Genomic DNA, 12228 nt, shown 5'->3' with positions numbered 1-12228 from the left:
GGATCCGCACCGCCCGTTTGGCCGCGGCTTGCTGCCCGGTCAGGCTGAGCAGTGAGCATAAACAGGGACATCCATGCTGCTGGTTTTATTAAGTGTTGCTATCACAATACAACCACCCTTTCATTTTCTACAGCAGAAATAGAACAATTGCTTTTGAATGTCTCTATGAATGCGCAGAGACTGTAGAGCGTGAAGCTGCAGAATCAAGATTCGATAGCGTTTGTGTGTCCGGCTCAGGTTTTGTTTTTGCATTAACTGCTTTCTGACACGTCTTGACTCTCCTGCACAGCAGCTTTTCTACAAAGGGTTTGCACAGGAACATGTATATCAGGGGGTCCATGCAGACGTTGGTGGCAGCCAGCCACAGAGTGCTTTCTTTTGCCACAAAGAGCTGGTTCTGCAGGCGGCAGTTCATGCGCGTGGTCGTTTGGCTCAGGGTGTAGGGGACCCTGGTGAAATGGAAGGGGGCGAAGCATAAGAAGAACACGGTAAAAATGATGAATACTTTCCCCTTGATCCTTTGTTTGCTTTTGCTGTTTTTCTTCTTTGTTTTTATATAAGACTCGTAGACCTTTTTGGCAATGACTATGTAAAATAGAAACATGAGGATGAGAACAGTCCAGAAGACAAACTGACAGATATAATTGACAGCTTCATGCCATTTGAGTCCAAAGTAGCTCTTCAGTGAAGCACATTTCTTCACGGATTGAGGCGTTGTTTTCTTGTTTGAGAAGATCATATTAGGCAGAGAGAGGACAGAAAAGAAGAGCCAGACCAGACCAGCAAGGATCTTTGCTGAGGTCAGGTTTTGAACCCAATACTTCCCGAAAGGTCTCACAATTTTGAGAAATCTGTCAAAAGCAATGAGACCAAGTAGCACTATGCTGATATACATGGTGTTGTAGAACACTACAGCTGAGAAGCGACAGACAAAGGCTTTGAGTTGCCATGGTCCCAGACCAGAGTCTGTCAGGATTTTCAGAGGGAGCATCAGGGTCATTATAAAATCAGAAACTAAGATATTCTTCAGATAGACAATGAAAGTTGATGTGCTTGGAATATGGAAGAAAGCCCAGAAAGCCAGGCTGTTCAGGACCAGTCCCAGGAGGAAGACAAGCGTGTAGAGTACTGGGAAGACCAGGTGGGTGACTGTGGTGTCTCGGTGGCACGGCGCAGAGGAGGGTGCTTCACTGGCATTACTGGCAGTACTCTCATTTGCATAGTCTTCCATTGTTCGAAACAGACTTGGGTGAAAACGAGAGAGAAAATGTAAAAAGTAACATTCTGCATTTAAAATCACTTTCTGTACTGTGACTGACAGGTTTACACAAAGAAATGCAAAATCTGAATAGGTATTAAATAGACCAACTCATTTCTCTTCTACTTCATAGAAAGTCTAAATCTTTGCCTGAATTTAAGTTGTTTACGAGGACATGTGAAAATGGTGTGTATGGAAGCCTAAGATAAGATAGCAGCAAGGTGTAACAGCAGATTGCCAGAGCACCGCTGGGCTTTACATAGAAATGTGTTTTAATGTTGCATAGAAAGTACATAGAAATAGTTGCAGCCCAAAAGCAAGGTGCTTCTCGGAATGTGACTTTGGATATTTCCTACCAAGCACACACCGTTCTCCCTTCCTCAGAACAGCTCTGAGTAACATTTTCAAGATAAGATGCACTCAATGGGTTATCAGCCTCGTGCATCTGAGAGCCAGATCACTGAGTGCCCATCACGCCACGTGAACGCTCCGATCGTACCTGAGCAAACCTGGCAGCAGCTGTTTCAGGGCTATCTCTGGGTCATCTGCTGTTCCTCTGCTGACAGAAGCCTCAAGCAAAGTACGGGGAATAGGGAAACGTGTAGAAAGATGAGACTTTTTCTGTTGGCGTGTTGTTTCCTTCCTCATTTTCACGTGTTGCTCAAGTTAGTTAATCACATTGGCTGTTGCTTTTCTGTCTTCCTTCTACCCCCTGTCAGAAAGTACATCACTTCTGCTCTACTAATAAAGAAAAACCATCCATATCCATCAAGACAGATGAATTTTCTCGCTTCTTGTTTGTATGAGGCGGACCTGATGGCAGCTGTACTGTGCATTACGATTTGGCTCCTTCAGAGGTGTGGGATGAACACACAGAGTGTTTTATGATACTTTGCCAGGATAACCCTCGAATGCAGCTCCAGGTTCTTGTCTGTGTGTGTTTATTCCCTGGCTCTGGACAGCGCTAGTTGTCATCAGGTGTGTGACCAGAAAGTCTGCTCAGAGCCATCTTTACAGTGGGTTACTTGGCTACAGAATCATCTGCACTGACATACTCAAACTGTACCCTCCCTCGGCAGCCTGCTAATATTGACACGTGAACCTGAGCTTGACTCTTGATATCCAGAATGGGATTCCTGGTTTGTTTTGCTGTCGTTGTAGCCAGGTGATACAGCCATTCTGTTCTGGCAGGAGCTGCTGCAGCATGCTGTGCTTTCTGTTTGCTGTGTATAATGCCGGGATCTGGTGTGTTCCTGTGTAAACAGAAGTTTCTGTGGCAGTTGGAGTGATGTGATTTGTGTTTTCCCGTCAGCTGATGTGACATGTGGCACTGGCTTCTTGCTTGCTGCCAGGTGGTAGTGGCTCACCTTCAGGCTGTCCGTTTGTGGACAGACAGGGGTTGCTTTTTGAGGTTCTCAAGCTGCAGCTGCATTGACAGTAAGTTTGTGCATCAGTACCTACATTTCGGTTACTGTAGGTGTGCATGCTGCTGTCGGTGTTAAATGACTGGCAGAGGGCAAAGAGCCTTGAGGATAACTGGGATAAAGGTGACCATCACCACTCTTACCCATACAATGTGTCCCTACCTGCCTGACCCAACTTCATTAATCAAGGACTATATAAACCTGAGTCTGTCCATTGCAGTATCCCAGCACTGATGCACAAGGCAGCATCTTTCATGTTTTCTTCCATACTACCCTGTGCCAGAGGATGTTTAGGTTGGCTATTAGGAAAAATTTAGTCCCTGGAAGGGTTGTCCAGGCCTGGCCCAGGCTGTCCAGGGCAGTGGAGGAGTCCCCATGCCTTACATGGGCATAACCCTGGAGGGGTTTCCAAGCTGTGTGGATGTGATGTGGAGGGACATGGTTTAATGGTGCCCTGGCAGTGCTGGGGCAGCGGTTAGACTCCATGATCTTAAAGATCTCTTCCAACCAGAATGATTCTGTGATTTTATGATTCTTGACACTTCCCTGCTGCAAGAGGCAGGCACCACATTTTCTGTGGAATAACCCCGTTCCCCATGGTAATTGGTGTTGATGCAGGTACCAGCAGAAGCAGCGCACGACATGTGACACGTGGTTATAAAATATTTAATTCATTTAAGCAAGTTATAAGAGATGCTAAGGCTGAGGGCTAAACTAAGTGAACTGTCTTGTAACCTTGTAGGACATTGGATATCAGTTGTAGAAGTGGCCAGTGCCCTGGCAGGCACCACTAAGTGCTGGAGGAGGGCAGACAGGCAACGGCTTCAGGAAAGGCTGAGCATCGGCGCAGTGGTGAAATGCTCCTGACTTGGGGTGGTTTTGCAGCGATGATAAATGAACCATAGTTTATTACAGCAGCCTAGGTTTCTTGTCATGTGTGGTTGTTGCAGTAGCTGGAGGCGTCATGTACCTGAAAATACTTCCCTGTTTGTTTGTTTTCTTTTTCCAAATAGAAAAGGGGAAGTGGTTTGTAGAGTGCAAAAAAGTTGCCTTTACTGATTATTAGAGGCTTTACCATGAGTCTTTCTTTCCCAAAAATCTAAGTATCCTGTAAACTGAATCTTTGTGTATTTTCCAGTATACTATATTCTCTATAAAAGTGTACATTTTTGTTTATTCATATAGTAAGGTGAGGTATTTGAAGATTTAACTCACTCCAACATAAGCCTGATTATGAAATAATTTCCTCTGGCAGGCAGCTATTAATTGTTGGTCAGTGGATTAAGAATTGCAAGCGTATAATGAGGTAAGGAAAATGTTACTCGGTTACCAAAAATCTACACAGATAAATAGCTCATCAATGTGGCCTATATTTTTCTTTGCCAGTTGCATACAAGGTGACAAATCCCTGTATTTAGGAAATAACTTTTACCATGGAATTTATTTGCGTTTCCCAGATCTTGTGTTGCCAGGGACTTTTCTTTTTCCCCAGTTAAGCTACTTCTGCAAAATCTTTTCAGTTAATAATCTCATTTGTAGCATTTCACGACTGTTTTAACTTTTTCCTTGCAGCTCCAACTATAAGTTCAAAATTCCTCCCAGCACTTCTGACAAGCATGGAGGGTGTGATCGGGTGGTGCTCTTGTTTTATTTAAGCTTTCTAGCTCCACCATATTTCCAGCCAGTTATGTTGGTTCCAGGGTGCTCATGTTTTGTTGTAGGACAATTTCTAAAGAGGTCGGTGACATTCTAGGTATTCTTCCACAGGCTTTGTGCTGCTTCTGCCTGCTAATAAACATATGTGGCCAAGAAAGGGCACGGGTAGTTGTTGGCTCTAGAACGGTGTCTCGTCTGTGTCATCACCGCCGTTCTGCTCCTTCATCTGTGCTCGGAGTTCCAATGATGCTGTATGCTTGCACAGCATGTCTAGCAAGGACTTCCTAAATGATTTGCAAAGGAAAAAGTATATGAAGGGATCTAGACAAGCGTTCAGCGATGTCAGCCACAGCGTGCTCTCCTTCATGTAAAACAGGGTATTCTGAGCAGAGCATTCAAAAACGTCCCTCGTTTGGCTCAACGTGTAGGGGATTCTAGTAAAGTGAAAAGGCACAAAACAAATAAAGAACACTGCGATAATGATGAAAACCTTCAGATTTACAGTCTTTTTGGATGCCTTTCCTGTGCATCTTGTCCTTTTATAGGATTTGTACAGTTCTTTACTTATGAGTATGTAGCATACAACTATGACTGCTAAATTAACCCAGAAGATAAGCTGACAAATATAGTTTACAATTTCGTGCCAGACTAAGCCAAACTCGGATTTCAAAAGAGCACACTTTTTTACGTTCTTAGGTGTTTGCTTTTTGTTTGATAGAATCATGTTGGGTAATGAAAGAACAAACATTGTTATCCAAATGGCTGTGGACAGGATCTTGGCACATAAAAGGCTCCTTGGTGTCGATGTTCTGAACGGCGAAGTGGCTTTCTGATAGCGATCGATAGTTATTAGACCAAGGAACAAAATGCTAATGTACATGGTGAAATAAAATATGACCTGGGTGACCTGGCACACAAACCCTCTCAGTACCCATGACACCAGCTTTGCATCGCTGAGGATTTTAAATGGAAAAGTCAAGGTCATGAGGAGGTCAGAAATGACAGTGTTCTTGAGGAAGATGATGAAATTGGATTTACTGGATATTTTGAAAAAGACCCATATTGCCAGGCTGTTCATGGTGATACCCACCAGGAACAGAATTGTATAAAGCAAGGGAAAAATGACTTGACTGATTTTGTGATCACTGGCACAGTTGCTGTCATTTCTAGAGTAGCTGAAATTGGTTGTGGCTTTCATTTGCACTTCGTCCTTACTCCGCTCCCTGTAAAAGCAAAAACAAAACAAACAGTTATATCTGTCATAAGTCTTCAACCTTTTTATTTTACATTTATTTTTCAACTTATTTATTTATTTTACCAAGGTTTTTACAGGGGAAGAGTACTAGATGTGGCCATGTTTTTAAGGTGGCTTGATTTGACCGTCTGTGACCGAAATGCTGAGGTGAGCCTCCCTCCAAGCCTCCTGGCTGCAGATTTAACAGTGCCAGGTTGAAGTAAAAGGAATCAAATGCCCTTTTTTTATGGTATTTGCAGGCCATCTGTCTCTCCCCGTGGCATGGTTTCAGCCTCGCTTTTGGTTGTCCTTGAAGCTGCTCTCTGCCTTCTCCTCCCTGTCCCTGTGCAGACCCTGGGCATAGCTGCTTGCAGGCTGCCACCATTCCAGCGTGGATGTGGTACCCCACAGAGTCACTATTTGTTGCTTCCAAAGGGAAGCAAGTGAGAGAGGAGGACCTGCTCTTCAACCCTCTGTGTTAGTACCTGGGCACATGATGGTGGTGTTACTTCATATTTGCTAGCAAAGTCTGAAGTTATTAATAGCTGTATTGCTGTAGCTACTCACATATATCTTCTAGTTTGACAGTTTATCATGTAATTTTCCTAAATTGATAGCTTTATGGGTGCTGTGTTGCAAATACACTTGAAACTTCACTGACTTGAGCCAACATGTGGGAGCTGCAGCTTCCCGTGCTCTGCAGCGAGCACCAGAGTTGCTGCTGGAACCCCTCTGAGCCCCTCGGGCCACAAAGCAAAGAGCCTGTGGGCTGGCTGGGCACCCACAGACACCGAGCAGTTGACAACTGCCCGGCTGGTAACAGCAGGTGGGCTGGAAGCTCTTCATAGCCTGAAATCCTTGGTTGGATCAGGTCTGATCTGAACCTGGGAAAGCCAGGCAGGGATGTTGAATCTGTCAGTGTTGCGTTGCAAGAGGAGTAGCTGTCAGGTGTGTAGTGAGGCAACTGTAAAAATATATTTCTGTACAGGAAGGCGCTCAGGGGAGCTGTTGCTTTGCCGACCGATGCCCAAACATCCCTGACATCTTCCTTACAGAGCCACAAAATTTTATTTCTATCTTGCAGATAGAAATAAATTGGCTTATGCTTTGAGACGTGTAACTGATTCAACTGCCAAGTGCCATCTTGATGAAATAGGTGTTTCCTAAGTGTGTGACATCGCAGACCTGCCCCAGCCCAGAGTCTCAGCGAAGGTCACCGTGGGCGGTTGCTGCGGGGGAACCGGTGCTGCTGGTGGGTGGTTGGCTGTGGTGCCTCTATCTCCTCAGCGTGGGAGTGGCAGGAGGGTTCCTCTGTAAACCCCTTGGAGCAGGGAGAGGCTGGAGGAGCAGCTGCACATCCCAGTTCTGAGACTCAGACCTTCCTCTGGCTTTGGACTGGTTTCTTAGCCAACGACAGCTGCAAATTCCAGGTGATGCTCTGAGTGCTTCTGCTTTTGTTTCCTCTAGCAGAGAGAAAACCAGAAATTTAAAAAAAGAATTAGAAGCTTGGTTCCTGCTGTTGGCCTGCTTAACAGAGTCACTATTTTTAAAAGAGAGTGTGTGTTTTGTAGGACTGTGCAACTTTTCTGAGCACACTGTCTGCTGCCTTTTTGCTTTGTGGTTCCTTAGTATTCTTCTTGTACACAGCCTTATTTTAAAAAAAACTTGTTAAGTAGTCGAAAAAAGTAGTGATCAGTTAGTTTAGAGAATCTAAGTATATCACTGAACAAAATATTTATACCTTATATGACTTGCAGAGCAGTGCCCCAAGATTTGAAAGTTATTCAGTTCATCAACATTACATGACTCATTCTATTAAAAGACTAAATATATCCAGTTACAATTTAAATAAACTATACATGTTTAGTTTACTTTGGGATGTGCAAAATAGAGTTTTAGTAGTTGGTCTGCAACTTTTTTTCAGTGGAGATGTATGTAGTAAGAGGAGTATCATACAGTGTCTAGACATCTGTCTTCTATTTACTAGTCTGCTCCTGGATATCAGTCCAGGACACTGTTAGAAGGGTCATCTGTGTGCATCCTCTGGCTCTGTCCTTACAGAATTCATAATATCAGATGACATCATCTCCCTCTGTGTTTTCACCCTACTCTTTAGTGATTTCATTTGACACCATTTCCTCTACATGGATAACCACAGGAGATGCTTTTTGGGAAGAGGAGTTAGTTGTTCCTTGCAAGTCTGGGCTGCTCGAGTCAGTTTTCTACAGGTGATGGCAGGAAAAAACAAGAGACTTCACTTGTATCTGGTCTTTTCAGGATAAATCTTCAAGTCATGAGTGTAACCAGCGCATGATTCTCCTTTATGGCATCGGTAAGGAACGTGATGAAGCGAGGCATCAGCTGAAGAAGATTACCAAAGACATCCTCAAAATTCTGAACAAGAAGAGCACTACAGAAATGGGCGGTAAATGCTTTAACATGGCTGTGTAGTAGCCTGTAGTGAAGATCATGGGAGCAGTGAGGTGCTCAGCAAGTTCTCTGCAGCCATGCAGGCTGATCAACTATTTGGGCTTTCATCCCCTTCTCAGTCACTGGGTGAGGTGCTTGCCCATGCCCTGCAGCACCAGGGTAAGCTGCTGGGCTGCCTTGGTCTGTGCCAGGAAGGCCACTGTGCTTAGAAATCCCCAGTTTCCTGTAGAGCAACTTAGCTGTGCACTCTTGCATTAGGCTAAAGTGCAGAACAGGAGGTACTGGCCAGGGAGTGACATGTAGTCCTTGCCCTCCTGGTAAAACTGTATGACTGGATTTTAGTTTTTCTGGGGTGTCACCTTTTTGCATTGGAATAATCTCAAAGTAGCTTTTATATTGTTACATGCCGTGATGTGTGTTTGTCCCAAGGATAATGGAAAACTGAGGCAAGAAGGGGTTGATGTAGTTGTGAGTAAAGCTTATTAAGACTTTTATTGTCTTTTAAATTGGTAGTAATGCAGAACTACTGGGGCTCCATTAAATATAAAATGACCAAAATAATTTTTTATCTGTTAAGTTGGGGATGAAGGGCAAAAAGCCAGGAAGACCAAACAAGAAGCATTTCCAACTCTAGAGACCGTGTTCACAAAACTACAGCAGCTGTCCTATTTTGATCAACATCAGGTGACATCTCAGGTACCTCCCTTGTGTAAAACTGTAGCCTTTTGGGTTCTGCTGGAGAGATATGAAATAGGAAGCAAATCTAGGTTTTTATAAGTGTTTTATATATATCAAGAATTTTCAGTGCACTGCTTCTTCAAAGGCAAGAAAAAAGTGCTCCCTTGGTGTTCCAGAATACCTGCTTCTGTAGATATTTGGGGGGTTTGTTTCTTTTGAAAGAAGCTTTCTGGATTATTATCAATGCCATTATTTTTTAATGAAAACGTTGAAAAAAACTTCAGTGAACAGCATTGTTTAGGGCTTGCTGGTAAATGATAGTTATTAACCCATCTCTTGCATGTGTGTAAGATATGTCACCCTATCTGTGTTTATGAAGGATGATGAACCCCTGTGTGTTTGTGGAACAAACCGAGTGTGTCTCTGAAAAGCTGGTGGATAATACAGTTTGTTCTTTTCTGGGTGTTAGAATTTGTAGCCAACTTTTCCAGTGAAAAAGCTTTACCAGTGGCTGGCTGAAGAACTTCAATAATTTGTTTTAGATGAGGAGCCCTATTTTCCTGGTTTATGTTAGGACTTTCAAGTGTGCAAATGTGTTAGCACAAGATTTCATCACTTTGCTAGGGTTACTGGTTTTAAGTACATTTTAATAACCAGAGGCTAACATAACAAACAGAGTAAGAGAGGTGTGTGTTAGATACTTAACTCATAAGGCATTTTGAATCTGGTCTTTTGAATGAATTTATTACATATTTTTTTTTCAGGATAATGCACAATTAATTATCTGAAACCATCGATAAAAAAAAAAAAAATCACAGTGTAGTAAGACGAAAAGAAAAAAATTATTTTGCCTCTTCTTTAGAGTAAAATACCCCACAGAATAAAAACCAGTACTGTAAATATTAAGAGCAGTTTGACTCTCAGCTGTAAAGCAGCAGAACAGCATTTTCTGTGTTGTCAGTTTAGAAAATAATACAGCTTTATGAGAGACTTGCAGGGTAGTAGAGTAATAGATACACTCATGCAGGATTTGTTAGTGCCTTTATCTGCAAAATGCTGCCACTTGCGATTGCCACTTAAAAACCAAGAATTTTTGAGCACGGCTGTATCTAAGAAGCCCTCAGTCACCATTTGACTGTTCAACATTGGTTTTCACAGATTTCCAGTAATGTCCTTGAACAGATCACAAGTTTTGCCTCGGGAACATCGTATCATCTTCCCTTGGCTCACCATATACAGCTCATCTTTGATCTCATGGAGCCAGCACTGAATATCAATGGACTTATAGACTTTGCAATACAGGTAAACAGAGTTCATCTGGAGGGAGCATGGGGGTGTGTCAGGGTAGAGCATTTACATTTTTTGTAGAACCAGAAAAAAATTGAGAGCTGGGCTGCAAATTCTCCTGATTTGCTGCCATGCACTGACCTCTGAAACAGCACCAGATACATCCCCTTCTTTCTGACTGTGACAATTATGGAGAGTCAATAGATGTATTTTTTAAATCTTTCAAAATTAATAAAAATCCAGATTATTTTAGCACAGAGTATTTTAAGGTGGCCTTCTATTTTAGGATGGGCTTCACTGTCTCAGACTGAACCGTCATATTACAGAGTAAAGCACCTGAGTGCCAGAGAAGCTGTGAATTTCTGAAGAGCGGGTCTGAGTGACACTGTTTTACTCTAATGGTTCATTTTTTCCTTGTTCTTTGGTGTGTAAGGAATTTAATTTTTGCTTGCCATAAAGTTTTTCCTTAATGCGTAGTTTTTTTGCACCTATTCTACATGTCTAACTTGGAAGCACTTGTCAGTTTTTTATCTTTGTGCGTGCGCTTGCAGCTGCTGAACGAGCTGAGCGTGGTGGAGGCAGAGCTGCTGCTGAAGTCGTCCAGCCTGGCGGGCAGCTACACCACGGGGCTGTGCGTCTGCATCGTCGCCGTGCTGCGGCGGTACCACGCCTGCCTCATCCTCAGCACCGAGCAGACCGCGCAAGTCTTTGAAGGGTCTGTGCCAGCTGCGGTTTTGGTTTTCCAACAAATGTTTTTGGTGTTCTCTCTTAAGGAGAAGCCGCGTTTGGGCTCAGGTAGCGAGCCCAGCTCTCACCCTGCTGTGGAAAGGCTGAGCTCGGGAGTGGAGCGGCTGGCCCAGCTCCACAGCCTGGGACCCATGGCTGGGCTCTGGGACCTGCATGCTGTGTAAGATGGGAAGGTGGGGAGCTGGGCATCTTGGGGCAAGGGGCACAAACTGGAACCTCAGAGGTTCCATCTGAACAGGAGGAAAACTTCTTTCCTGTGAGGGTGCCTGATCCAGGAGCAGGCTGCCCAGAGAGGCTGTGGAGTCTCCTTCTCTGGAGAGATTCCAAACCTGCCTGGATGTGGCCCTGGGCACCCTGCTCTGGTTGACCCTGCAGGGAGGTTGGATGAGATGATTTCCAGAGGCTCCTTCCAAAACCCACCACACTGGGATTCTATACACATTCACCCCATTCTACTCTGTGCTCCCCCTGTGCCTCTGTCCCCTGTCCTCCCTGGGCCCCAGCAAGTGAACAGCTGGCACCAAACTTCACCTGAACCCTGCTAGCCTGTGCATGCAAGGTCTGTCATCATGCTGCCTCATTAATGGTGAGGTTTATATAATGTATAATGACAGACGTGATGGAGTGGGGCAAGAGGAGACCACGAAAATGACCTGAGGACTGGAACCCCTCTGCTGGGAGGGCAGGCTGAGAGAGTTGGGCTTGTTCAGCCTGGAGAGGAGAAGGCTCCGGGGACACTTTCTTGCGGCCTTTCAGTACTTGAAGGGGCCTGTCAGAAAGCTGGGGGCAGAATTTTTAGCACAGCCTGTAGTAACAGGACAGGGTGATGGTTTTAAACTAAAAGAGGGAGATTTATACTAGATGGAAGGAAGAAGAATTTTACAGTGAGGATGATGAGACCCTGTCCCAGGTTGCCCCGAGAGGTGGTCGCTGTCCCATCCCTGGAACCATTCCAGGTGAGGTTGGCAGGGGCTCTGAGCAACCTGCTCTAGTTGCAGATGTCCCTGCTCCCTGCAGGGGGCTGGACTAGGTGACCTTTAAAGGTTTCTTCCAGCCCAAACTGTTCTATGATTTCTAAGGTGCATGGAAACTAACTCAGAGTTCGTTTTTGCAGGTTGTGTGGGGTGGTGAAGCATGTCGTTAATCCCTCCGAGTGTTCCTCTCCAGAAAGGTGTATTTTAGCTTACCTCTATGATCTGTACGTGTCCTGCAGTCACCTGAGGAGCAAGTTTGGAGACCTCTTCAGGTGGGTGTCCCTGAGATGTTTCTCCCATTGCCTAGCCCGTGGACTGGTGCTGGCCGTCAGGCGCGGTCACCTAGCCCGTGCCGGTGCGGCGGCTCCGGTGTGGTGTGTGGCGTCGTGCCTGCGAGGCCCTGGCACGGTGTGGGGGCCAGCTGTGGTGAGCAGGGCTGAGCCCTCCCGCAGCACGGGGGCTCGCCCGGCACATGGCAGCGGAGCCCTCCCCGCACGGGTCACAGCTGCTAGCGGGCTGGGCTACAGGCGGGGGCGGCCG

The 12228-nt window shown here is 45.0% G+C and overlaps 3 protein-coding genes across 3 annotated transcripts in view; 1 reads left to right on the top strand and 2 right to left on the bottom strand.

Annotated features, from left to right (window-relative positions):
* Positions 1 to 163: 163 nt before the first annotated feature.
* On the bottom strand, positions 164 to 1231 carry P2RY13 (purinergic receptor P2Y, G-protein coupled, 13). Its single transcript, XM_008941299.1, has one exon. It carries the CDS (start codon positions 1229 to 1231, stop codon positions 164 to 166), a length of 1068 nt encoding a protein of 355 aa, XP_008939547.1.
* A 3285-nt stretch (positions 1232 to 4516) lies between these two features.
* P2RY12 (purinergic receptor P2Y, G-protein coupled, 12) lies at positions 4517 to 5694 on the bottom strand. The gene is made up of 2 exons (XM_008941298.1): positions 5669 to 5694; positions 4517 to 5561 (listed from the first exon to the last, which is right to left on the bottom strand). Exons 1-2 carry the CDS (start codon positions 5692 to 5694, stop codon positions 4517 to 4519), a joined length of 1071 nt encoding a protein of 356 aa, XP_008939546.1.
* The window catches only part of MED12L (mediator complex subunit 12-like), a gene marked incomplete at its 3' end in the record, with an annotated part of 33833 nt that continues 27297 nt past the window's right edge, over positions 5693 to 12228 (top strand). The window contains exons 1-6 of the mRNA XM_008941297.1: positions 5693 to 5740; positions 7850 to 7997; positions 8580 to 8698; positions 9839 to 9982; positions 10519 to 10682; positions 11829 to 11960. Coding sequence (XP_008939545.1) covers positions 5693 to 5740; positions 7850 to 7997; positions 8580 to 8698; positions 9839 to 9982; positions 10519 to 10682; positions 11829 to 11960 — 755 coding nt within the window. The remainder of the gene's footprint in view (positions 5741 to 7849; positions 7998 to 8579; positions 8699 to 9838; positions 9983 to 10518; positions 10683 to 11828; positions 11961 to 12228) is intronic.

Source organism: Merops nubicus, unplaced genomic scaffold (genome assembly GCF_000691845.1).
Source record: "Merops nubicus isolate BGI_N331 unplaced genomic scaffold, ASM69184v1 scaffold13985, whole genome shotgun sequence".
Taxonomy (NCBI): domain Eukaryota; kingdom Metazoa; phylum Chordata; class Aves; order Coraciiformes; family Meropidae; genus Merops; species Merops nubicus.
The sequence above is the reverse complement of the archived record's forward strand: the minus strand, read 5'-3'. Positions and strand labels throughout refer to the sequence as shown.

What these genes read in the sequence shown, in the direction of transcription:
- P2RY13 (XM_008941299.1), bottom strand. Translation starts at nt 1,231, where the DNA reads ATGGAAGACTATGCAAATGAGAGTACTGCCAGTAATGCCAGTGAAGCA.
- P2RY12 (XM_008941298.1), bottom strand. Translation starts at nt 5,694, where the DNA reads ATGGCCACATCTAGTACTCTTCCCCT. An exon ending in ACATCTAGTACTCTTCCCCT is followed by an intron (nt 5,562 to 5,668) that starts GTAAAAACCTTG and finishes TTGCTTTTACAG; the next exon opens with GGAGCGGAGTAAGGACGAAG.